General features: G+C 37.2%; 2 protein-coding genes across 2 annotated transcripts in view; one reads left to right on the forward strand and one right to left on the reverse strand.

The window, feature by feature from the left end:
- Positions 1 to 218: 218 nt before the first annotated feature.
- MLC1 (modulator of VRAC current 1) lies at positions 219 to 15,444 on the reverse strand. The gene is made up of 11 exons (XM_070947371.1): positions 15,265 to 15,444; positions 12,640 to 12,729; positions 10,443 to 10,496; positions 10,250 to 10,351; positions 8,369 to 8,470; positions 6,103 to 6,174; positions 5,901 to 6,017; positions 4,571 to 4,627; positions 3,257 to 3,379; positions 1,408 to 1,575; positions 219 to 352 (listed from the first exon to the last, which is right to left on the reverse strand). The coding sequence occupies exons 1-11, from the start codon at positions 15,442 to 15,444 to the stop codon at positions 278 to 280; spliced, it is 1,140 nt and encodes a 379-aa protein (XP_070803472.1). The 3' UTR covers positions 219 to 277.
- A 5,228-nt stretch (positions 15,445 to 20,672) lies between these two features.
- Positions 20,673 to 24,647, forward strand: part of MOV10L1 (Mov10 like RNA helicase 1) — a 48,441-nt gene continuing 44,466 nt past the window's right edge. Inside the window, exon 1 of the mRNA XM_070947117.1 lies at positions 20,673 to 20,757. Within this exon, the coding sequence (XP_070803218.1) occupies positions 20,673 to 20,757 (85 nt within the window). The remainder of the gene's footprint in view (positions 20,758 to 24,647) is intronic.

Genomic DNA, 24,647 nt, shown 5'->3' on the forward strand with positions numbered 1-24,647 from the left:
AAAATATTTAATTAACAATGGTACTGTTTAAAATCAGTTTGTAAATAAAGTCATTGAAATTAAGATGAGCTAAAATCAAATGTACTATTAGAACAATGTATTACTTTTAAAGGCTGTTATTGTTTATTGATAATATTCTGCTGCAAGAATTGTTTTCAAGCCATTCTGGTCAACGGAGTTGCTAAGAAATTAATTGCTTTGCATTTAATACCACAGCTCTTATAAACAAAGATTAATTAGCCCTAAAATCTCCCTGGTTCAGTTTCCCTAGTGCAGATTACTGAGCCATCTGCACTACAACAGCTTTCCAAGCTTTCTCTTTGTCAAAATCCTTCATGCTGTTACTGGAGACCTAAAGCAAAAAAAGATGTCAAAGAATGGAACACAGAACAAAATGCAGAAAAATCCGTAATAATAATGGATCATGATTTGGTGAATTAGATAAATTGATTACACATTTCCATGATTATAAATACAATAATTCTGCAAGAGAACTTTAACCTTTTCTACTATTCCCTGAACAAATCTTCTACTTGCTCTAAATTGAAGCACAATGTCAGCTTTTCTCCTGAGGCAAATTTCAGGATGCCAATTCAATTTATAAAATAGCATTTAAGGAATGTTTTAAAATCCTTTGCTATGTACTACTTCAAGCCTTCTGCTACATTAAAAAGATACAAAAGAAATCTAAGCAAAAGTCTGACTTACATTGTTTGATTCATAAATACATGTGGCAATAAGATATATTTATTTAGCTATGATGCATGTAGTGCCATTAGATATAATTGTATATAACATTTTAAGATATTCTTATAATCCATAAAAAATCCATATATACCAATAAGATGGCTTAACTTTTCATATTTACTTATGCAACATTTAGTATGTATATTTTGCAAAAAGAAATTAAGCAAGAGAAAATATTTCTGAATCAAGTGATTTAAAATTGGACAATATCAGAAAACCAAACGAAGTAGAGTGGGGAGTATAATAGGCTTCTTTATCTCTTTGTGCCATGGACCACTTTATGAGTCTGATAGAACCTATGAATCCCTTCTCAGAAAAATGTATTTAAATGTGTAAAATAATTGTGAAAATAATTACTCCTTAAAATCAACCCATGGACCTCTAAGGGATTTAATGACTTAAGGGTACAAACTCCTGAAAGAGAGCGACAACAATATCAAGGGATGAACATGACCAAGTTCACAGCTATATGGGGGGGAAGATGCTGTCTTAAGTAAACTAAAATTTGGGATCTATGAAACAGATGAAGATGACTTTATTTCTGCTAGGTCTAGACACATGCATGTAAAAAAGAATAGTAGATGTACAATTTTGGGAGGAATAAGATTTAAATTATCAACAATATTCTGTTATGAAATTTAATCTATAAATATTGCTCACCTCTGTTGTTTTGTATTCTTGTTTGTTTGTTAGTGGCCCTGCCCATAATGAATCATGCATTTTCATTTTTGCTTTAAAATTTACACACAGTATGACTGTCCCAGTTGTCAGAAAAGCTTGAACTAATAGCATCAGCATTAGAAGCAAGAGTAGCACATCATAAGACTGCTAAAAGTAACAGATATACAAAACAAGTTTTAATTATCTTAAACATTATGTACTTTTCTATCTCAGAATGTTACTTTTGCCAGAGGCATTTTGATTGATTGATTGATTGATTGATTGATTGATTGATTGGTTAGTGCCTCTGAGTCAATATTGATTCTTAGTGACTGTCTGGACTAGTCACTGCAGGTTTTTTTAATTATATTTTTGAAAATGGTTTGCCCTTGTCTGCGTCCTAAGGTTGAGAGAGAGTAACTGGCCCAAGGTCCTCCAGCTGGCTTGGAGCTTAAAGCAGCTCTAAAATGTACTAGTTTTTAGCATGAAATTTTAACTCCTACATCAAACTGGCTCTAGATGGGTGTATTAGGCTCTAGCAGTGGTGAAATCCAAATTTTTTTACTACCAGTTATGTGGGCGTGGCTTAGTGGGTGTGGTGTGGCTTGGTGGTGTGGCAGGGGAAGGATACTGCAAAATCTCCATTCCCACCCCATTCTGGGGCCAGCCAGAGGTGGCATTTGCTGGTTCTCCGAACTGCTCAAAATTTCCGCTACCGGTTCTCCAGAACCTGCTGGATTTCACCTCTGGGCTCTAGCAGTTCTATAATATGGCAATTGATATTCAAAGATCATTCATTTTTCAAGTTGCACAATTAAAAATGTTCATGTTTCTAAAGGCTAGTTTGATATCTTTTGTTATCATTTCTTAGCAAGAGGTTTACTATGAAACACAAGAACTCATCAATATTTACATACTATAAACACACACACATGCATATACTTATATAAGCTGTTCAATTGTTACATGTTAAATTGAACATTTAACTTGTCCTTTAGTTTGTTTTTGTAAACAAAAGAAGAGTTTCTATCCTGTAGAAAATAAAGGTAGTGGCTTATCTTTATTTGCTTACAGAATTCAGAATTCTGCAACACAGTGTTATAGTACATTTAATCCAAGAAAGACAAATTAGGAGTAAATTTGTCTTTTTAACAAGGTCATTAAAAACTGGATAATTAAGCTTTGGTGCAGGCAACACCCTTCCCTTTTTCTTTACCTGAACAAATACAGGTTTCATAGAGTAACATATTTAAAAATTATGAATACACTTTCCTAATTTATTTCTTATGTCTAAAACATTTACATTGGACATCTGTGGTTAGAAATACTAACACACGTTACCACAGCTGGCAAGAAGAAACTTGTGAGTGATTGAAATTCTTTCCTGAAATGAATGTCTTTGGCAGTATGCAAATATGCGAGCAAATATTTTCCCTGTTGATACGTAAATTGATTTCAATCAACTGATAAATATCTCTAAAACATTACAAAAACAATAAATTGCACATTCACTAGTCTTGACTTGGTCTCCATCAGTTTCTCTAAAATTCTGTGTTAACTGGTAGACCTACAGCCAACTATTTTCTGGTTAATTTAAACAAGTTTTCAAGTTTCATTTTTTATTTTTCTGTCCCTTTAGCTCCTAGCTCACATTTTCTAACTGTAATCTCCAAAATCCTTGTAATACACCATTTCTGTGAATTGCTACTTCTGTTCCAAAATGCTCTAAAATCATATTTGTTTTAATAAATTATAGAACCTTTCATTAGAAATCAGAATGTTATGAACTATACACAATATTCATACAGGTTTATTGTGCGTTAATAGCTTTAAAAAAGATAAAACATACTTGAACTGTTGGTGGATAATTTTTAATCATGTCCACAATGCGCATTATACTGAAAGACAAGTATCCTGAAGCTGTGAATAACAAGGGTGATGTAACACTGCTTATGGCAATAAGAACTTCCACCTAAATTAAAGATAAAATTGTGAAATATACAGTTGCAAAGAAAATATATCCATAAATATGCGCCTTTTTATATGTCATCAGAAGTGTTATACTATGATTTTTATTTGCACAAAAGTTTTAACTAAGCTAATATTCATAGAGAAATGATAGATTAATATTAAGAATCAACAGATGAATTTTTCAGGTATTATACATTAAAATGTATATTCAAAGATACTAATTAGCCAAAGAAAAAGTGGCTGAAAACAGAAGTCAGAACTTAGTACTAACCTCAATTGAAGTTCTGACAGCAATCATTCAGTGGATGACAAGGAAGTACAGTAATATACATTGTGACTGGACTAGAACTTTACTTAGCTTGCAAGTTTGTACTTATCTGAGCATGCAATCGATGCTGTTTTGCATACGCTATTAATTATTTAAGGTGTCCCTGTTTTTAATATGTCAATGATGTCAGAGCAAGGTGGGAGGAGAAATAAAATAAGTCAAATTGGCATTCAGGGCAGCCCAATCAAAATCCCATTCCTTCTGTATGTGCATCTACATTGCATACATATTCAAAGGAGCAGGGCTTCAATCAGGATGTTGCAATTGCCATTTTGATTTTTTTTTTTTTACAATTTCCTGCTAGCCTTTATGATAACAAAATTTACAGAAGAGTTGCATAATTAATAACGTAACAATGGAGCCATACAAAAGAACAGATTGAAAATAAAAATAATGAAGTTTGAAACTGTACACTGAATAAGAAACAACTGAAACAAGTATTAAGATTTTAAATAGTTACAAGAAATGGAGACTGAAATGTTTGAAGATGAAAAGATATGAAACTATTTTGTCCCACTAATCATATTTGGACAAACATATTGTTTAATTATATAAAATCCCATTCAGCCATTTTTTTTCAGTAATGAGATCACTTTCAACATGGCCCCAGTACTGGCTTATGAAATAAATTAAAAAGAAACTTTTTGCTCAATGAAAAGGAAGATCTCAAACAGTTCAGCAATATCTTTATTGGACCAATATGCATCTTATGATATCTCCTAAATAAAAGTGTTTCCCAGTTGGGCATTGTATGAAAACAGAAAATACATTTGAGATAAAAACCACAAGACTAATAGTTTTTGATTTAAAAGGATTTAGAGGCTGTCATGTGTTATCATTTAATTATTTTAACAATGTACTCACCAAGCATTTGGTTGGATATTCAGCAGCAACATGACTTGCAATTGCACTGGGAAAACACTAAGAAAAGAAATACATATGAGACCATGTTCAGTGTATAAGAACCCTTGAAAGCTATATTTCAAGAATGGCAGATCCTTTTGTGATTTACATCCACAACTTTGGTTTTTCCCAAACAGCTCAGGGAAAAAATATCATGCCTAGTTGAAACTTTTCTACTCTTGACCTGGGATGAACTAAGAACGAATCTTTATTATATATAAAGACTGAAGCCACTTCCAACAATAGATTGACCTCTATTCAAATGAAGCGTAATCCATTCCTAAAATCTTAAATTTCAACCGAATGCAGGTAGCTCTCAATTTACGACCGTTCGTTTGATGGTTTGGAATTATGATGGCCTTGGAAAGGATGACTGCACCACCACCACCATAGTCATGTGATCGCAATCTGGGTGCTTGATAACTTGTTCAAATGTACGACCAGTTGCCAAGTGCCCCATGATCATGTGATCAGATCTGAAGTCTTCTCTGCTGGCTCAATGGGGAAGTCAGTAACATGCTGCCATTTGCCAAGAGGACTCCCTCTCATCTCTGAGGGCTGGCTAATAGAGCTGCCTACTGAAGGGAACCAAATTCTTTTGAAAGGATACAGAAACAACCTCCATTCCTGCATCCTGCCAAATGAGTTCCCTTCCACGTACGCAGGAGAGCACAACTCCTTTGGTGAGGTACAAAAACGGAACTCAAATATTAAAGATCTGCACTGCATTTCTGCATCCCACCAAAGGAGCTTCCTTCTGTGCATGAATGAAGGAAAGGAAGCTGAACTTCTTCAGCAGGCAGCTCTTCAGCCAGCCCCCCGAGACATAGGGAACCAAAATCCAAGCATGGCAAGGCAATGCAGTGGGGTGCCTCAGGCAGGTGGAGGAGGCCCTGGAAGGCCCAGTGCAGGCCATACATGACTGTGTCTTTGCTCAAAAGCTGAAAATCCTGCTTGAATTTCTGCGTGGAAGATTTTCAATTCCTGAGCCAAGCCTCCCAGGGTCTCTCCCACCACCTGAAGCACCCCACACTGCTTACCTAGGACAGGAGTTTCAAGTAAATTGAAAATAGATGGAAACTACCTACAAAGGATAAGGATCCCTTTTTATTACTTTGTTGGACACTGGGATACAACCATGTCCTCCAATTCTATTTGTAGAGACAAGTTATTGGAAAATATTAAAGGTAATTTATAGATAGTATAAAAGCATATGACAGTAACTGTTCGTTGTTAATAATAGTTTGCAATGAAAATAAAAATAAGCTATATTCAATTGAGTGCTACTTACAGCAATTAAGATCCAAAAAAAAGTGACCGAAAGGTACGGGCCAGAAATTAGCACATTCATATTCAAGGCAATTATTCCTCCAAACACTGCAGAAATTCCAATAATTACTTCTACTACCTTAAAAAAAAAAAAAAGATTGGAATTTGATTATAGTAACAAAATTCTAGAAGATTCCTTGAGAACGATAATACAATTTCCTTACCGAATAGGATTTTAGGATCCGTATTGGGAAGTTGACATTATTCAATGTGCTAGTAGTATCATAAATAATTGTCTAAAAGGAAAAGATTATCAAAATAAGAAAGCAATAGTATCAAACATTAACATACTACTGAAGCTATTGACAGGTAGAATTATAATGTTAAGATTTTACCATATGGTATGTATATATTGAAAAAAGAGAATTAAAAAAACATGACATTGTGCATATTCATGTTTTGTGGCAAATATGAACACGATCCGTTCTTCATCAAAATTATCATCAATGCATGAATAAAAATTGCGCATATAGTCTTCAGAAGGCTCCAAGGAATGTTCAAATCAGAACTGTTATGTTTTTTATGAAATATGCCTACAAATGGAAAACATTCCAAATATGATCAATATAGTCGTTTCTTTAGGCTTAGAGGACTATTCAGAATCTGAAATCACAGTCTTGAAAAAAAAAATGTGGGACAAAATTAGACAAAAAACTGGATATTCAGAAATGTACCAGCCTAAGAAACTGTTGTAGATTGTTCACAAAAACCTGTTTCACAAAACCTAGAGGAACACTTTTATTAACCTAGAGTTGGCTTTTATAACTTTAACTTGCCCCCCTCATCTGACAGCAACTACTCCAAATCATCGCACAGCAGAAGAAGCTGTTTCATAGCTACCTAATACTTCCCAATTGGCAGCCATTCCAGAAAGATGAACTATTCTTCTCTGTTGAACACTAATAAGAATGCTTTTTTTATTCAAAAGATGTCTGACCTGCTTTTCCTGCTCTCTCCCTTCTCTTCCTCTACCTGTTTTAAAATTGTAAATCTCAAGTAGCTATTGTTATAATAAAGATTGGTATAAGCCACCTTACGAACCCATTTAACAGTAAAGCAAGAATGTTTTAATGCAAGTATGTATTTTAGGTATTGCAAGCTATTGTATATAACATTCATAAACATGTTAGCAGATTCAATTAAAAAATGCATATTGATACATTTTGCAAGCGATATCTCAATGCTCTGGGTTGAAGCTTTACATTTTTTCCCTTATAGAATACTGTAAGTGCCCTGCCTCACGTAAGGCACCTCTGAATTCACTCTTGATTCGTTAAGTAAAAGATATGATTTAAAAATGTAACTTTGTTCTACTATATAGAATATATATATATATATATATATATATATATATATATATATATATATATATGTGGGTGTGGGTGTGGGTGTGTGTATACACACACACACACACACACACTGTATATATATGCTACAGATGTTGCAAGTATTGTATTATGTGAGGTTTGAGATACACAAAAAAATACATTCAGAACATGATTAAGATAGGAAGTTTTTTATATTGTTGGGACTTAACATTTAAGAAAAATGCATTATTTCAAAAGAAGGAAGCAAGTTTCGGATCATAAGGTCAGCCACATAGTTGTACACAAAAGTATAATGCACATATAAAATATAGAAATTAGAGAAAATTAGTTTCATACGTTTCTATAAGTTATATTTTAAAGAAAGTTTGACTTGTCAAATAACAAGTTCCAATAGCATAGACAGAACAGTATATTGACTTTTTTTTTAATTAATAGGGAATATATTCTTCAAATCACTATGTACAAATAAACAAATTATTCTGATTTGAAAAAAGGAGTATACAATACAACAGTGGTGAAACGTAAAATTTGTTACTACCGATTCTGTGGGCGTGGCTTGGTGGGGGAGTAATGTGACTGGGTGGGCGTGGCCAACTTTTTTTTTTTTTTACTTTTAAAAGCATTTTTTCTACAACCTTAAGAGGTTGCAGAAAAAAATGCTTTTAAAAGCTTCTGATGATCAGGTAACTCAGCTGGGAGGCTTTTAAAGGCATTTTTTTCCGGCCGAAGAGGTTGTAGAAAAAATGCTTTTAAAAGCCTCTGACGATCCCAGCTGAGCCGCCCAATCATCAGAGGCTTTTTTTTTTTTTTACTTTTAAAAGCATTTTTTCGGCTGAAGAGGTTGTAGAAAAAATGCTTTTAAAAGTAAAAAAAAAAAGCCTCTGATGATCGCACGGCTCAGCTGGGCATGGGGGGGGCAGGGATTTTTGCTACCGGTTCTCCGAACCACCCGCCACCATCGCTACCAGATCGGGTGATCCGGTCCGAACCGGGAGCATTTCACCCCTGAAATATATGTTGAAATAAGGCAGAGTTGCCTAAGGCTAGATAGCAGCATGCAAAATAAATATATACATACATACATAGTAAAAGTCAGCCTTACTCTTTTTTTCCTGCAGCATTCCTCATTAGATCTAGCAGATATTATTACAGTAGTTGCCATGAAAACCTCTAGCAGAATCAGGAGAATCAGATTGTAATTTATCTGTCGATAAAATGTTTCAAATAATTTATATTAACATAAGTGCACTGATAAAATTATTGCTGTATATGTTTTAGCATAATGAAGGAGTCCAGCTGTTTTCAAAAGCATTATGCTATTTATCTGTTTATTTACTTATACATTGCTCCAGTTGCTGACAACTTTGAGGGGCATACATATCCATCATCTATAATTCAGGTTAAAATAATAACAACATTACTATTTAAAAAATCAAAGTATATCTTCATATATGAACACCAGTAATGTCAATTACATTAGACAAATATTCCAAAGCTGGGGGGCGGGGGGAGAGAGATTTCAATATCTCAGTCCCCAAGGAATAAATAGCCAGGTTTTAATGTCTTTCCTAAAAACCAGTTGGATGGCAGAATTTAGATTTCTGGAGAAATCTAAAGATGGATCAGAGAGATATTGTGCTGTCTACCAGGGTCAATTTTTAAGATATATATTTTAAGATAAAAATATGTATCTTCCTTAATTAATTATTTTTTTTTAATGAACCTTTAACCTTTATAGAGAAAGCAATAGAGGAACATATGGCTTAAGGATTCCATGAAGCCATCTATCTCCTCAGGGACATAAGCACTGCTAAAAAAAGAGGTCTTTTTTATACCAGCCCCACAGAACTACAGAGTTCTGTGCATTTAGAGCAGAGGTGTCAAACTAAATTTCATTGAGGGCTGCATCAGGGTTTTGTTTGACCTCGGGGGCAGGGCAGGTGTGTGTGTGGCCAGGGGGCGTGTCCAGCTGTGTCACTCATTGAGGCTGTTTTCATCTGCGATGGCCTCCTGCAGCCCTCTGCCAGTGAAAATGGAGCCCGGGAGAGCCGCACGCAGCCCTCCGAAGCTCCATTTTCACTGGCAGAGCGCTGCAGGAGGCTGTTGCAAATGAAAACAGAGCCCGAGAGGCCTGCAAATGGGCCTTCCATGCTCCATTTTCGCTGGCAAAGGCACAGCAGGACGGTCCCTCACTGTTTCCAGGGCAGGCCCAAGGGCCAGATCTAAGCATCCTGTGAGCCAGATTCGGCCCGTGGGCCTTGAGTTTGATATCCCTGATCTAGTGCATCCAACCTAGCCAAAGTGAAATTTGAACTGAAGAGAGGTAAGATAATGGCATATGGCCATCTGAGAAGAATCCATAAACTGTAGGATTGGATATTAAACTAAATACATTGTTTTAAATGACTTCTGGTACTTTCATGCCTACTGAACAGAGAGCTTCGAAAGAATGTCCCAAGAATTCAAGTCTACTTTTGGCTTTTGTTAAGCAGGTTGATTTAAAACAGTCTGTGAGAACCGGCAGAAGAGAAAAAGGGGGAAGGGTCTTAATATCAACCCATAATTTGCAAAACTATCATCAAAACCTCTAATGAGCCTGAACACATATAATGTTATGAACCATCTTTCCTCACTGGCCCTCAGATACAAATCATAATTTACTATGTAGTAAAAAAAACCCTAGCCCATTCAATCATCTGCAAGTAAAATAATAAAAGTTTATACTTAGCAAAGAATTCAGATATTGAGCAGAAAGTCTGGGTTAGAAAATAAGTTAATTATGCTTCAATATAATTGAAATGTGTATGAAAAATTGCTTATGAGTATCCTAACTTCAACTAATTTTAATGAAACATACAAGTGAATAACAATAATTATATTCTATCTAGCCTTTATTTAATGATCACAAAATGCACAGCAAATCTTTTGCTATAACGCTTTATTGATTTGTTCAAATGTTCCATATTTGTTGTTTGCAACTCACATTTATTGCTGTAGGCGTTAAGACAAGCTTGCATCCAAACCAAACTAAACATGTTGTTGTAATCGCAAATGTTGAAACAAATATAAACTGAAAATCAGGTATCTGTAAAAATGGTAAAAACATTGTATTTCTTATTTAATTAAAATAATACATAAATAATAGGTTACTCAACTTTCTAAACTTAAAAACTTACCACATTAGCTTTGTTTCTGGCTATGGCAAAACTCACTGCTGCTGAGGGAATACACTAGGCCAAAAACATTAAGAAAATAACTTTAAAAATAATATATTTTTCATGTTAGTGTGATACTTAGTATGATAGAAAAATCAAGTTCTATTCCAACTACTGAAATCTTGTATCACTCATTTAAGTTGGGTGGGAACAATAATTAAATGAGATACCATCTTTAAAAAATATGGTTGTTTTAACAAAAAGTTTCGAATCAAAGATACAAATTAGATGTTATTGTGGACTTTTCACCTTAAAAATAAAGACAACCTCATCTTCTAAGAGCTACATGGACACAACTTTGCAATGTTGTATTGTGCTTTACTGGAGGATATTTTTCAACATCCGGCCCAACTTGTGACCCTAGGATTCTCTGGTGGTCTTCCAAAGCAGTCACAAGCAGGACTGACTCTGCTTACCCTGACAACTCTAGCAAAGTGCTGCCATATGCTGAGATTTTACACATTATGTGATGATTTAAAGAGACTACTGGTAAACACACACACACACACACACACACACACACACACACACAGTAAGTATGTGTGTGTCTGTGTGTGTTTACCTGTGTTTCCCCAAAAATAAGACTGGGACTTTTTCTTTTGGGGCCCAAAATAAGCACTAGGGCTTATTTTGGGGGGTGTCTTATTTTTTTCCCCATGTACGGGAGGCTCACTTCTTCTGCTTGCTTGCGGCGGGAGGCTGAGTGACACACTGGTGCCACGGCCATGAAGTGAGGTTGGGAGGTGGAGTTGCCCCACACGCCCTGCACTGGCTTACCTCAGGGCCCTTGCGGCCAGGCCATCCATGCCCTGACACCTGCCTCGCAGACGCAGCACCATTACACCACTCAGCCTCCTGCTCTGTTGTGGCTGTGAACAAGCAGAAGTAGTGGGCCGGCAGCCAAGCGGGCTCCTGCTGCACATAGCTTCCTGCTGCGAGGCAATTATCAGGATGTGGATGACCGAGTTGCTGTGGCCCTGAGGTAAGCCGGTGCAGGGCTCATGGGACAGCTCCACCTCCTCTGCCTCGCCTTCTGGCTGTGGCACTGCAACCAACCAGGTGGAATGGGTAAGCGGCTATTAAGTAGGGCTTATTTTGGGGGTAGGGCTTTTTTTATTTATTTATTTATATGCCGCCCTTCTCTGGAGACTAAGGGCGGCTTACAATGCGTTAAGCAATAGCCTTCATACTTTTGTATATTTTTACAAAGTCAGCTTATTGCCCCCACAAACTGGGTCCTCAATTTACCTACATTAGAAAGGATGGAAGGCTGAGTCAACCTTGAGCCTGGCAAGATTCGAACTTACTAATTGCAGACAGCTGGAGTTAAATTACAATGCATTAGTCTGCTGAGCTATCTAGGCTCAGTATATTAGACACTCACATTAAAAACATGCTAGGTCTTATTTTCTGGATAGGTCTTATTTTCAGGAAAACGGGTATGTATGTTAGTTATCTGGGCTGCAAGAATCCATGTAATGATAGCAAGAAAATTTTTAAAAAATCAATTTTACTTCAATGTAAAAGTTGCTGTTCTTATACGTATTCTAAGAAAGGAACATAGATTGGGCCTCTCATTAATACATGTATAATTCCCAACCTAATGGTTCCTGGGCTACAGCAAAAATTAAAAATCCCTTTTTCTCAGTTCAAAAATATCTGAAGGTAAAGTTTCATTCATATTAAGTTCTCATCCAACAAAATATATTCATGACAATAGCCCACTGTACAACTAGAACAAACACCAGCTCTATCAGCTCTAATTCCTTGTGGAACCGGAGAACATTTACATGAATTGGGGGGGGGAGGAGTCTGATTTTTTCTGAAATTGCTAATAATAGCATTTCATTGCAGGACTTATTTCAATTAAAATGCATATATAAAATAATTTAATTTTTATTGTGGATGACTCTATATCCGCTTGGGTGAAAAATAAATTTACTTGGTAAAAAAAAATGAAGTAATTTTATGGTAAATAATTTATCGACGATCAATAGCTAGGGAAGCTAAAGAAAATATACATAAACAGGTTGCCATTATAATTTTCAGTAGAGAATTGGAGATACAGTAAATGTGTATTTCAATTAACATTAAGTAATTAAATTGCAATTATAATTCACATTTCCATGGAGCCACAGCAATGCTGCAGAATGCTTACTGAACCTGCTGCACAGCGCAAATAATCCATTTCAGATGGAAAAACATTCCCCAAATAAAGAGAAAATCCCGAGGTAACAAGTACACAAGTCTGAAATATAAAAATATGACAAGCAATCTTTTGATATAATTATAGAACTAAGCAACTATGTAAATTTGAGAATTATTATCCAAAACATCTGGCAGCAATATAAATGTATTCATATTTTAGTAAGAAAGAATACATATGAAGAAATATACCGAGAATGTCCCAAAGATGTTTTCCAAAAGGCAACTGCACTTTGGTTTTTTCCTTGAAAATGTTTCACTTTTCATTCACTCTTCAGTTCTTCAGAACTTCAGTTCTTCAGTTCTTGAAGAAACTTCTTGGATGAGAAGTGAAACGTTTTCAAGAAGAAGAAAAAACAAGAAAGTCCAGTTGCCTTTTGAGAAGCATCTTTGGGACTATGACCTGGATGATTGAGACTTTCCATAGACATTTACACTGAGAACGTGATACAGATTCACAGAAGCAATAATATTTCCCCTCTCTATATAGCATTTTAACTATTCAACTCCTGTTAATGTACAGGCAGTAAGCTGATATTTCTGTAATTATATTTCCCTTATCAAATATGAAAATTCAGCAACTGTTTAATTAATTTAGTGAGTTGATTGCAGTAACAGTATGAATATATATACATAAATGATTTCTTGGCAGACACATGCAACAACCAAATATGCATAGCTTGCCTACATTTTGTGATTCTCCATTGCAAAATATTTTGAAGCCATTCTTATTCATAAACTACTTAAGAGAAAATGTTCAAGAGCCACTGTGCTGCTACTGCAATATTGCAAGTAATATCATTTAGTCTATAACAATAGTGGAATGGAATTTCCAATGCCAAAATCACTATAACTAAATATGTACATATAATTTCTATTAGAATTGTTATGTTCAGTTACTTCACATTTCTAAGAAATAGGAAGTAATGGGGCTGAGGAGATGATTCCTCTTCATTCCTACTATATCTTCCTGATACAGAGGTTGGCCAACCAATAGGCTGTATCAGATCTTCCAGCATTCTACTGCAGCCCACTCGCACTCCAAATTCACTGACATTTAGAACCTAAATTTCCCAAAATGAGGCTGCAATTTTTCATTCCCTGACTCTATTGCTTTCCTTTGTTTTCCCCGCAAACTTAGTTGTAGTTGTCATCATCACCAGCATGTTCTGCTCTCCCAAGATCCAGACGGCCCACACTCTCTTGTTTAGAAGAGCTATGAAGATCCTGGAGCAAGGGAAAATGAGACCTTTCACTTCATTCTTCTTGCCATCTTTTATCTTTGATTTTTAATTTATTTTAATGTAATTTATTTGCTTGACTGTTGTGAGCTGCCCAGAATCATTGACAGTTGAATAGCATACGAATGTAATTCATCATCATGATCATCATCATCAGTTTAAGTGTGGGAATGGAAGTAGGCATGGAAATTGTTCCCATTCCTATTTTTAAATCTCTACCATCTACATCTGAAAGCATTCACATAAAAAAGAATTTGGGGGCTTTGGAGTAAGTTAAAAATGGGGGAATATTGTCTTCCATTCCCATTTCTGAAATTGGGAGTAGTCATTTTCCATTTCTCCTTCTATCTTTAAAAACAAGCAAAATAAAGGAGTAAGAAAAAAAACATTCATGTTCCTTCTGAAAATGTCACTGATCACTGAATGCAGCACCCTAGAAGCAGCTTAACCTCTCAAACAATCCCACACTTACCATAAAACATCATCAGAAGATTCAAAAATCATCTTACACTATTATTGAACATAGGGAGCAAGAGAGTCTCATCTATATTAAAGAAAACTCTTATCTTTATCTATCTAGAAATAGCGCCCATGTTACTGATATGGGTTCTGCTCTAGCCTAATATTCAAATATAACAAAAACACAAATAAACTTGAGATTTACTTTGACATACAGATGCTATTCTCTGCATACATAAAATGTATTAAAAGACTCCAACAGTCTTCCTTGAAACCACACACCAAAAGTAATCCATCCGCATAGATCATGAATATTATCTATTTTTATTAGTCAATGAAAGGTGCAGCCACGGGTAGTAGATGGATAATAAGGGCCACCCATTTTCTGGAAAAAAAACTGTAAGAATGAATACTGTGATTAGAACTTGATGAACCTAATTGCATATGTGATGCAGAATTCTTTTTACGTTTATTTTAATGTGTCATCATGGAGATAATTCATAGGCAGCACTTTTTCCAAATTGCATTGACATGCTGAAAGCAAATTTGTGCCTATTACTTCATTTGAAGACAATGCCACATGAGAGAATACAAAAGGGTGTAACAAGTGCTAAAAGGAACCTCTGCATTCAGACGCTCTTTTCTCTTTTTGATGCTTTTTTTTCCCTTTTAGACAACAGGCAATGAACTTTCTGTTTTACCAGGAGTTGCAATTATCCTTTCTACAGACTGTTTGAAATTACTTTAAGTGAAGGACTGCACATAACCCTAATCTGCCTATAATTGAGTTAACTAGATGACAATGTAATAATGTTTGTTTTCCATGTACATAAAGCAGTAACTAGCTAGATTAAAGTAGATCAATTTCTTGTACTTACCCCCATCAGCAATGAATAAATCCATGTTTTATAAAAGAAACAAGGATGAAATTTTTTGGAGAGCTGAAGATTGCTAGATTTAATATCTGGAACATAACTTCCATTCTGTTGTTTTCTACGTTCCAAAGTTGGCATCCTATCATAACTAAATTCTTCCCTGTAAGATTCTTCGTTTGTCATGATGCTTTAAAGAGATAACAAAATACCAATTTTCATTTATTTTCTAAGCTATGCCTTGAGTTGATAGAAATATGTATTTTTTTTAAAGTGAGATAAAGATCTAATAATAATAATGACAAAGACCCCTGCTTCTTTTAGTATCTTCAGTTTTATTATGCAATATTACGAACTCTTAATACACATATTACCCCACACATTTCATTACATAGAAATGCTTAAGATATTAACCTCTCAACACAGATTTATTTCATAGATGGTAAATTTTAGCCCTATTTAAGTGTTAAGATTTAAGTTCCACATCAATTTGTTTTGGCCTAAGGAATAAATTATTTAATAAATTTATTTCTAATTTTAATTGACTATCCTGATAAAGTACTTAACAGTTTTCTATTATACCTTACAAAATATTACACTGTGAAACTAAAAAGTGATCTCTAACAATTGATGTAAATTGGAATATATCTTATTAATTACATTTGAGAAAATTTCAATGTATATGCACAATTTCTTAATAAAGATTAATTTTACCATGAACTGAATAACTATTCATTTATATACTGTTTCTTAAGTTTTATTTGGGTATGAAAATCAGCAAGTACTAGAAAAATGGCAAAAGATCTTTACTGAACCCGACATTTCAGTTATAATTATTGCGTAACAAAATACTTTCTTCTATACATGCAACTAATCAATGGAACCCAGTTAAATTATTACATTATTTACAGCACAGACTGATTACTATAACTTATCTATGCATATATCAGCCCTTCAAAAAAGCCATACATACCTTAAACTGAGAAGTTTAATAGTCAACTTTGAACAGTTTGGTGAGTAGAGCTGTCTGGATACTTTGTTATAGTCTCACTGTGTAATGATTCATGCACCCTTTGAAAATTTTTCTCCTCCACTTTGGCTTTCAACAGGATCTATTCATACAAGAACAAAAGCACAGCAAAAAAACTCAGGCAAGGGAACATAAAAATGCCAACAGAATGTTAATGAAGAGAACACACTACAAAACTACTACACCATATTTTCACAAGGTTTTTCCATCATAGTCTTCAAGAAGAACTTCAAGATAAAGTTCCATGCTGCTGAGAAGTAAAACATATAGTATACAACACAACATATATTAAACAGTATAATTGTTTAATCATATTCATGTTCTGATACTGAGAAATTATAATTTCAATCCTAACACATTACTGTGTCTAATGGACTTACTTTGAAAAACACATATTGTGTTGTCCTAGGCCATACCTGAAAAATTATTCCATTTTTTCCCACAATACAAATAGCATTGTAGAAAGAGGATCAAAAGAAAAAAGGAGTCAGGAACTTAAACATAGACAGTAATTGTAGATCAGAAACTCAAACATGCCCACTTGGGAGTATCATCAATTGCGAATGTCTTTTAACTTTCATTAAAATTGAAGGTTAAAAACAAGATTTGAAAATACAAACAATATTATTATTCAATATTTTGATTTAGTCCTTTACATAAGAACATTATATGAAATGTACATTTCTATATGTCTAGTTTTCTAGAGAGAAATTTAAAATAAAGATATATATTCTCTCATAGAGAATATTAAAGTACTTTTGTTTTATATAATCTCTACCTCTCTACTTGTTAAATTAAATTCTATTAAGAATGCCATCTTCTCTTAAGCGACTGGCACACTGTTAACTGGAATGATGACATTTTGTACTGCCTTAACATTCCTTGCAACTAAGAAACAATTCCAGCATAGAAGTCTATGCTAATTTTAAGAGAATATTTTGAGACACTATTTTTTCTTGATAAAAAGGAAATAGATGGCAGAGTTATAATACCTAGCTTTTATCTGTATGCAATTGTTCTCAAGTACTGAAATGTACTATGCAACCTATATCAGACTTACATTTACACCCAAGTTGTAGACATACATCAGATATGGTGCAAAACTTCAAATGGCCATTAGATAGCAGCCCACATAAAGTAGCTCTAACTCATTTGTTGTATCAACATAGCCATTAAAAAGCCATTTCACTTATTGTAGTGTCCTTTGTACACATTTCTTCACTGTGCATTAAGACCTGCTCCCAAACATGGGTTCAAACATGGTTAGTACTAGGGGTATCTACAGAACAAGGTTTTTTTTAAAAAAAAAAAAAACCTCCAAATGGTCATGGTAATTTGACCAAATCTCTGCTTGTTTTTATCTGTGGAACCACACACAAAAACCAGGCAAAAGTTAAGATTCCTACATCATGGCTACTTTTTTGACTCATAGACACCTCTGGTTTACACTAAATCAGCAATTTTTTTCAGCCAGTGAACTTTGCAGCCAAGATCTTTTGAGACCAGGTTATGGATAGTTTCATAAATTAGGGATGCTCAATCATGAACCCTCTTCATCAGAAGGCAAACAGATAAGTTTGCTCATTAACAGTCCCTCAAGTCATCCAGGAGTGGCTTTTTCCACTTCAGTGTATCTTTATTTATTTTTTTCTTTTCTTCTCCTAGGGAGAAACATGCAATTTCCCAAGTGGATTGTAGTCATTCTCCATTTTCCATTTTCCAAGAATGCCTCTGTGGTTTATATGGGAAGCTGAGGAAATATTGGAAATATAAGATACAGTTGGTGCTTTGTATGCATAAAACAGAAAACATGTATTGTTTTGAACTTGAAACAAACCGTCACATTCCAGCAGTTCTGCCAAACTGTTTCTGACTGGCCACAGTTCAGCTAAAACTAAACCTGGATATGTTCGGTTGTGCTGGGTTTCAGCCAAAACCAAATCTGGAGGATTCCAGAGAGATTCTACAATAGAAGGCTGGCAAGGGTACCTTAATCTTTCTGCTATATAATTGTGTGCTGGCTGCCCTCCATTTCTACAGTGATTCCTTTATGTCTATGGAAACTGTTGTTGATGCCCTACTATGGCATATCTCCCCAGCCAGTCTGCCTCCCAATCTTCCTAAGTCTTGCCTTTCTTTCCTCCCATCAGCCAGAACTGATATTTTTAATACTTGCAGTCAGCATTTCCACAAACACTCCCTAGGTTTTTCTCATTTGTTCCTCTGCCCTTACTAAATATCTTCATCCCAAAAGTCACATTTCCATTCATATCCTGAAAAAAAACCAGTCATTTCATTCTGCATATGGACTGAAACATCAGAAATTTATATTTTGCTTTGTGCATATAGAACATTCTGCACATTTCCAGACCTAGGCTAGGCTTTGCAGTCATCTTTCTTTCTTCTTTCTTTTTCTTTCTCTTTTTTTCTTTTTTTTTTTGTTTTTTTCTCTCTCTCCCTCCCTCCCTCCCTTCCTTTTTCCTTATTAAAAGTCAGATGGAGTAAGGAATTGGGCAAACAGCACAGAAAGTATTCATAACCTTGTTGGGGATGGAAGTGTTCAGTTATAATATGGATTATTTGGTATAATTTCATCATGTTCAGTGCTCTGCCATTCATGATTTAGGCTAGCAAGGATAGAAACACCTGATCAATTTCATCTGATTTTGCAAAGCTAAATAGGATCAATTGTGTTTATTACCTGCACGAAAATATCATGCCTAAAAATTAGAATAGACAAACATCCTGGAAAAGGGCAAGGCAAGCCATCTTCATTATGTCATCAACAAACCTACATCGTTTCCTTGTAGGGGGTGCATACCAATGCCTCAATGACAAAGCAAAGTATCTCTCTTGACTTTTTTGACCCCCACAATCCCTATATGCTTATATCATGAGTCTTTTTTTTTTTTTTTTTTGCTACAGGATTCCTGATAACTCTATCCACTGAGGCAAATGCAAGGTAAAAATGTTATCCTATCAACCTACCGAAAAGCACCAGCACTGCCTTTAAATTTTTAAAAAGAAAATTGTACATTTATATAAAATGTATGTGTGTAAATATAAAAGATGTGTACCTTGTTGAAGTTGCTCGGATACCAAATAAGGGAAATATTGCACAACAAAGGAGAAAGAAAGGAGAGAGGAGGAGAGAAGAGGAGAGAGAGAGAGAGGAATGGAAGAAAGGGGAAGGAGAAGAAGAAGAAGAAAGGATAGGGGACAAGAGCAGGAGAGGTGAGAAAGGGGGAAAAGAGGGAGGAGTGGGGGAGTGGGGGAAGGGAAAGTAGGGGAGGAGAGAAGGAGGAAGAAAGTAGGAGAGGAGGGAGAGGAACGAAAGAAGGTTTGTTGTGAAAAGAGGGAAAAGAGAGGGTAGAAGAGCAACCCCAAATGTGATTAAAATAAAATCTTATTTTTATGTTTTCGTTAGAAAAAATATGTATATATATGATCAATTATGAATAAGAGAATGTACATTTACAATAGGTGTACAAAAAATAAAAATAAAAAACTTTTTTCTGGAAAAAAAAGATGTGTACCTTGTGTAAGAGATACCTTATACATATGAAATACATACTACACACACACGCACACACACACACACATTGCTTTCCCATTAAAGTGCATCCGTCTTCAATTACAAACGGCCAGGAATGATGGGGGGTCGTTTGTAACCCTCAGGAAGAAAACCTGGGGTGGAATCAGACGACCCGAGCTCGGCCCCACTTGGAAAACAGGTTCGGCTTCGGGGCTTTCGGGGCGCCCGAGCGAGACACCCATGACTTGGGGGAAAGCTCTGAAGGCATTCGGGGTGGAAGAAGGTACCTGCCAAACCGCAAATTGGACAAATTGGGGGGGGGGGGGGCGGTGGAACTCATCATACCCACCTGTCACGAGACGGGAAGGGGAGCGGGATTTAAATTAGGAAAAAGCAAAGGAACTTTTTTTTTTCCTCCCCTTCCACACCCCACACCACCCACAACTCGTTAACGCATCCCTCTCCTCACGAACAGGAGTACAGCCGCCTTTAACCGCGCGCGCATGCGTACCAGCGGAATAAAGCGCCCTTCCAAGGTCTGGGCCAGGGGTCCCCAAACTTGGCAGTTTTAAGACTTGTGGACTTCAACTCCCAGAATTCTCCAGCCAGCTATGCTGGCTGGAGAATTCTGGGAGTTGAAGTCCACAAGTCTTAAAGCTGCCAAATTTGAAGACCTCTGGTCTGGGCGGATCTTGAACGGCCAGCCGGCGCGCGGCGGAAGAAAAAAAAAGGGTTGGGGAGGCACGTGGCGTGGTTCGCGGGGTTTTAGTGAGCGAGGAGGAGGACGGGGGACGGAGACGGAGGCCTTGCTGAGGGTTGAGCTGGGTGTATTTGGAGGCTTGGGGTGAAATGATCCAGCTTTTGTCCAAGGGCTTTTCGTTTTTCTGGCGGAACGCCGAGCAGGAGGTCGAAGAGGCGTCTCAATCGGCCCGAGGTAGAAGAACGGAGATCACTTGGTGCTTGGACTAATAATTGATTGGACGGTTAAAAAAAAAAAGTGCAATAAGGGAGTGAATTCGTATCACATTTTTTCTATGCAAAAAGACCTTGATAGGGGAACTGTTAGGCCTACAGGAATTCAGCTTAATTAATTTAATTAATATATTTGCTATGGCCATTACTCCCCAAGACTGGGCGGCTTGGAAAATCACTACCACCACCACCACTACTACCCCCAAACACAATCTCATTTGGTTGTGCAAGGGGTTTTGGTTCTCCCATTAGACGGGTTTATTAATTGGTTGCGTTTATAACGGGGGGGTCTCCAACCTTGGCAACTTTTAAGCCTGGAGGACTTCAACTCAAGGGTGAAATCCAGCAGATTCTGACAGATTCTGGAGAACCGGCAGCGGAAATGTTGAGTAGTTTGGAGAACCGGCAAATACCACCTCTGGCTGGCCCCAGAGTGGGATGGAAATGGAGATTTTGCAATATCCTTTGCCCAGGAGTGGGGAGGGAATGGGAATTATGCAGTATCCTTCCCCTGGAGTGGGGTGGGAATGGAGATTTTGCAGTATCCTTCCCCTGGAGTGGGGTGGGAATGGAGATTTTGCAATATCCTTTGCCCAGGAGTGGGGAGGGAATGGGAATTTTGCAGTATCCTTCCCCTGCCATGCCCACCAAGCCATGCCAAGAGAACCGATAGTAAAAAAAAATTGGATTTCCCCACTGGTTCAACTCCCAGAATCCCCCAGCCAGCAAAGCTGGGAATTCTGGGAGTGGAAGTCCTCCAGGCTTAAAGTTGCAAAGGTTGGAGACCCCTGGTTTATAATGTTTCAGAGTTCAAGGTGGAATTTAGGATGGTCTCGCCCAAATGTTCTCTCCACAACGAGTCTTAAGGGCTACCTAGCATGGTCTGAAAGTGATGCAGCCCCAGTAATGGATTTGTGGTGGGGGGGGAAATGACGGTTCGGTTTTCCCAGTTAACCTAATGCAACAGCAACCACGTTGGATTGGCTTCTGATCAAGACCAGGGAATCTTTGGCTCTTTACAAAATGGGGTATTTTCTGTTCAGTGGAATATGAAGATCAAATAATGATTACCCTTCTCTATATGTATGCCTGGTCCACAAAGTTATAGCTGTCGCAGCACCCCTTGGTCACATGATCAAAATTGGGTGCTTGATAATATGCTTGTGCTTATGACCTCAGGGTGCTTCCCCATCCACCCATCTCCATGTCTCTGTCCTTTTGACTGTCCTGCACAGTGGCAGTAGGGATGAAGTAGAAGCTCAGGCCCTTCAACATTTTTCCATCAGCCACCTCCACCAGAGTCTCTTCTTCAGCCCTAGTACCACCATGGCAGGGGTGAAATCCAGCAGGTTCTGGGGAACCGGCAGTGGAAATTTTGAGTAGTTTGGAGAACTGGTAAATACCACCTCTGACTGGCCCCAGAGTGGGGTGGGAATGAAGATTTTGCAATATCCTTCCCGAAGGGAATGGGGATTTTGCAATATCCTTCCCCTGCCATGTCCACCAAGCCACGCCCACAGAACCGGTAGTAAAAAAAATTGGATTTCACCACTGCACCATGGCCACTAAGGAGTGCTGCCTCAAACACTGCAGCCAGCCACCGCAGCATAAAGCCCTTTGTGCTCCATTGGCCCTACCACACTCAGCTGACCATAACCGGCTTCCTCCCACTGCTGAGGTATACTCAGCCGGGTCCTATGCAAGGCAGCTGCTCGCTGCACCAGGCCTTTTTCCCAAGACTGCAAACACGGTTCTGCAAATTGTACATGTCCTCACAGCTTGGAAAACAGCATGCATGCATTGGAGAACAGTATGCGTGGCACAGGGTTTCAGGCGGTACTCAGAAGTCGCACCAGTATTTCAGCTGGAGCTGAAATAGAGGCCTTGCAGCAATGAGGCCCAGCTCAGACTGCTGAAAGCCCCAGGCCTATACTTCAGCACTGGTACCGCCACCATCACCACAACCAAGGAGTGCCATTGTGCAGGATATACAGAAGGGCAGAGAAGGGGTGGGGATCGGCAAAGAGAGGGAGTTCAAGAAGAGGCAGCCGCCTACCTTACTGAGACTCGGGCCTCAGAGGGACCAGCCGAAGTGCTGTTCCAGATGATGTGATGAAAAGCATGCTTCCTTGGTCCCACATCGGGTGAAATGCTCCCAGTTCGGACCGGATCATCCGATCCGGTAGCAATGGTGGCGAATGGTTCAGAAAAAAATGCTTTTAAACGCCTCTGACGATCCCAGCTGAGGCTGATCGTCAAGAGGCTTTTAAAAGCGTTTTTTTTTTTACAACCTCTTTGGCCGAAGAGGTAGAAAAAATACTTTTAAAAGTAAAAAAAAAAAAAGTTGGGCATGCCCACCCAGTCACATTACCCCCCCCCACCAAGCCACGCCCACAGAACCGGTAGTAACAAATTTTACATTTCACCACTGTCCCACATGATGGCAATATTTAATGGAGGGGATCTAGAGCACATCCACTCTGCTGTGATATACTGAGGGCCAGAAACAATTGGAAACAAGCATTCTCTCAGGTATACAGTACTGGCCTTAGGCTATATAGGGCTTCATGATATTAATACATTTGTGTAATTGTATGCATGACAAAAATTAGGAAATAATCATCTCCAAAAACTTAACTAGATTTTTATTGGGAGTTAGTGTTAAATGCAAAGTATAAACCTCTTTTAAAAAGACATATTTGAAGTACACGAGTTATATGCTGTTCTTATCCTGAGATGCAGAAGCAAGTTTCCTAACATTTGTATCTTTGAGTATAACTTTTATTAAAAACAAAGTTTAACAATAATAAAGTTACTTTAGGAAATTGTTACTTAGACTGGCTCTTACTTTCTAAGAAATACATTGGCATTTTAATTTTTAATGTTTTTGGATATAATCTTCTAGTTGCGTAATTGTTACATAACCTGTTTTATTTGTCACATAATGTTTACAAGCTTTTAGTAAGTATATTTCTAAGAAATACAGTTCTCTGAATATTACTGCATCCCACATGTAGGCTGATGTTCTTGAACTAGAAGCTGTGAAAATGTTTTTCTCAGAATGATAGAAATACACATTCTTGAAATGGGTAGTCTGAATTTAAATTAGAGTAGGAAATCTGTCCTCCCTGCTACAGTTCCCACAATTCTTGATAATAGAGTGGGAGGGAAAATTAATATAAAAGCTTTGAGGGATGCAAGATTGCCTACCCCAAACCAAGAACTTTAATTTTAGAATATTTTAAGGAATATTTCTTGGCAAACAATTCCCAACAAAGCTAGTCTGTAGCAGTAGAAAGAATAGCTTTCTGTCACTTTAAAAAGTAAAAATAAACTAAAATAGTTTAGTTTTAGGGATTAATTGACCTTGGAAGCCATTAGTGTAGAATAGGCTTTGTGGTCTTGTTTAGGCATTATGAGTCATGTTCTAGTAGAGTGGAGGAAGTGACTTTAGCAACCAAGTACAGACTGGAGAAAGGATAAATGATACTGGAAGAAGGGAGGGTTAAGGAGCTTTCATTTTAGTTCCAGAAAAAAATGCCATGAGAGATTTGATTTAATTCGTTGAAAACTTTACCTTTAATAACAATTTGGTGATCACAGAAGCTCTGCAAATTTTCAGCTAGAAAAATGTACAGTAACTGTTAAAATGTTGGATTATACCTTAGGACAGTGGTCCCCAACCTTTTTATCGCCGCGGCCCGCTGAGCGCGCGCAGGGGTGGGGGCACGGCCCAGGAGCTTTTGCGCAGGCCCATTGCGCACGGCCCAGGAGCCTTTGCGCTGCAGCGTTCCTGTCCCCCGGCCGCTACGCGGCCCGGTGCCAGGTACTCCACGGCCCGGCACCGGTCCG

Source organism: Pituophis catenifer, unplaced genomic scaffold (assembly GCF_029215685.1).
Source record: "Pituophis catenifer annectens isolate HBS135680 unplaced genomic scaffold, rPitCat1.0.hap2 SCAF_7, whole genome shotgun sequence".
NCBI lineage: Eukaryota > Metazoa > Chordata > Lepidosauria > Squamata > Colubridae > Pituophis > Pituophis catenifer.

Excerpts from the sequence above, each read along its gene's own strand:
- MLC1 (XM_070947371.1), bottom strand. The coding sequence starts at position 15,444 with ATGACAAACGAAGAATCTTACAGGGAAGAATTTAGTTATGATAGGATG. Across the intron at positions 10,497-12,639 it reads TGCGCTGTGCAGCAGGTTCA|TGTATTCCCTCAGCAGCAGT; the intron begins GTAAGCATTCTG and ends TTTTTGGCCTAG. Across the intron at positions 8,471-10,249 it reads TAACGCCTACAGCAATAAAT|ATAAATTACAATCTGATTCT; the intron begins GTGAGTTGCAAA and ends TTTTATCGACAG.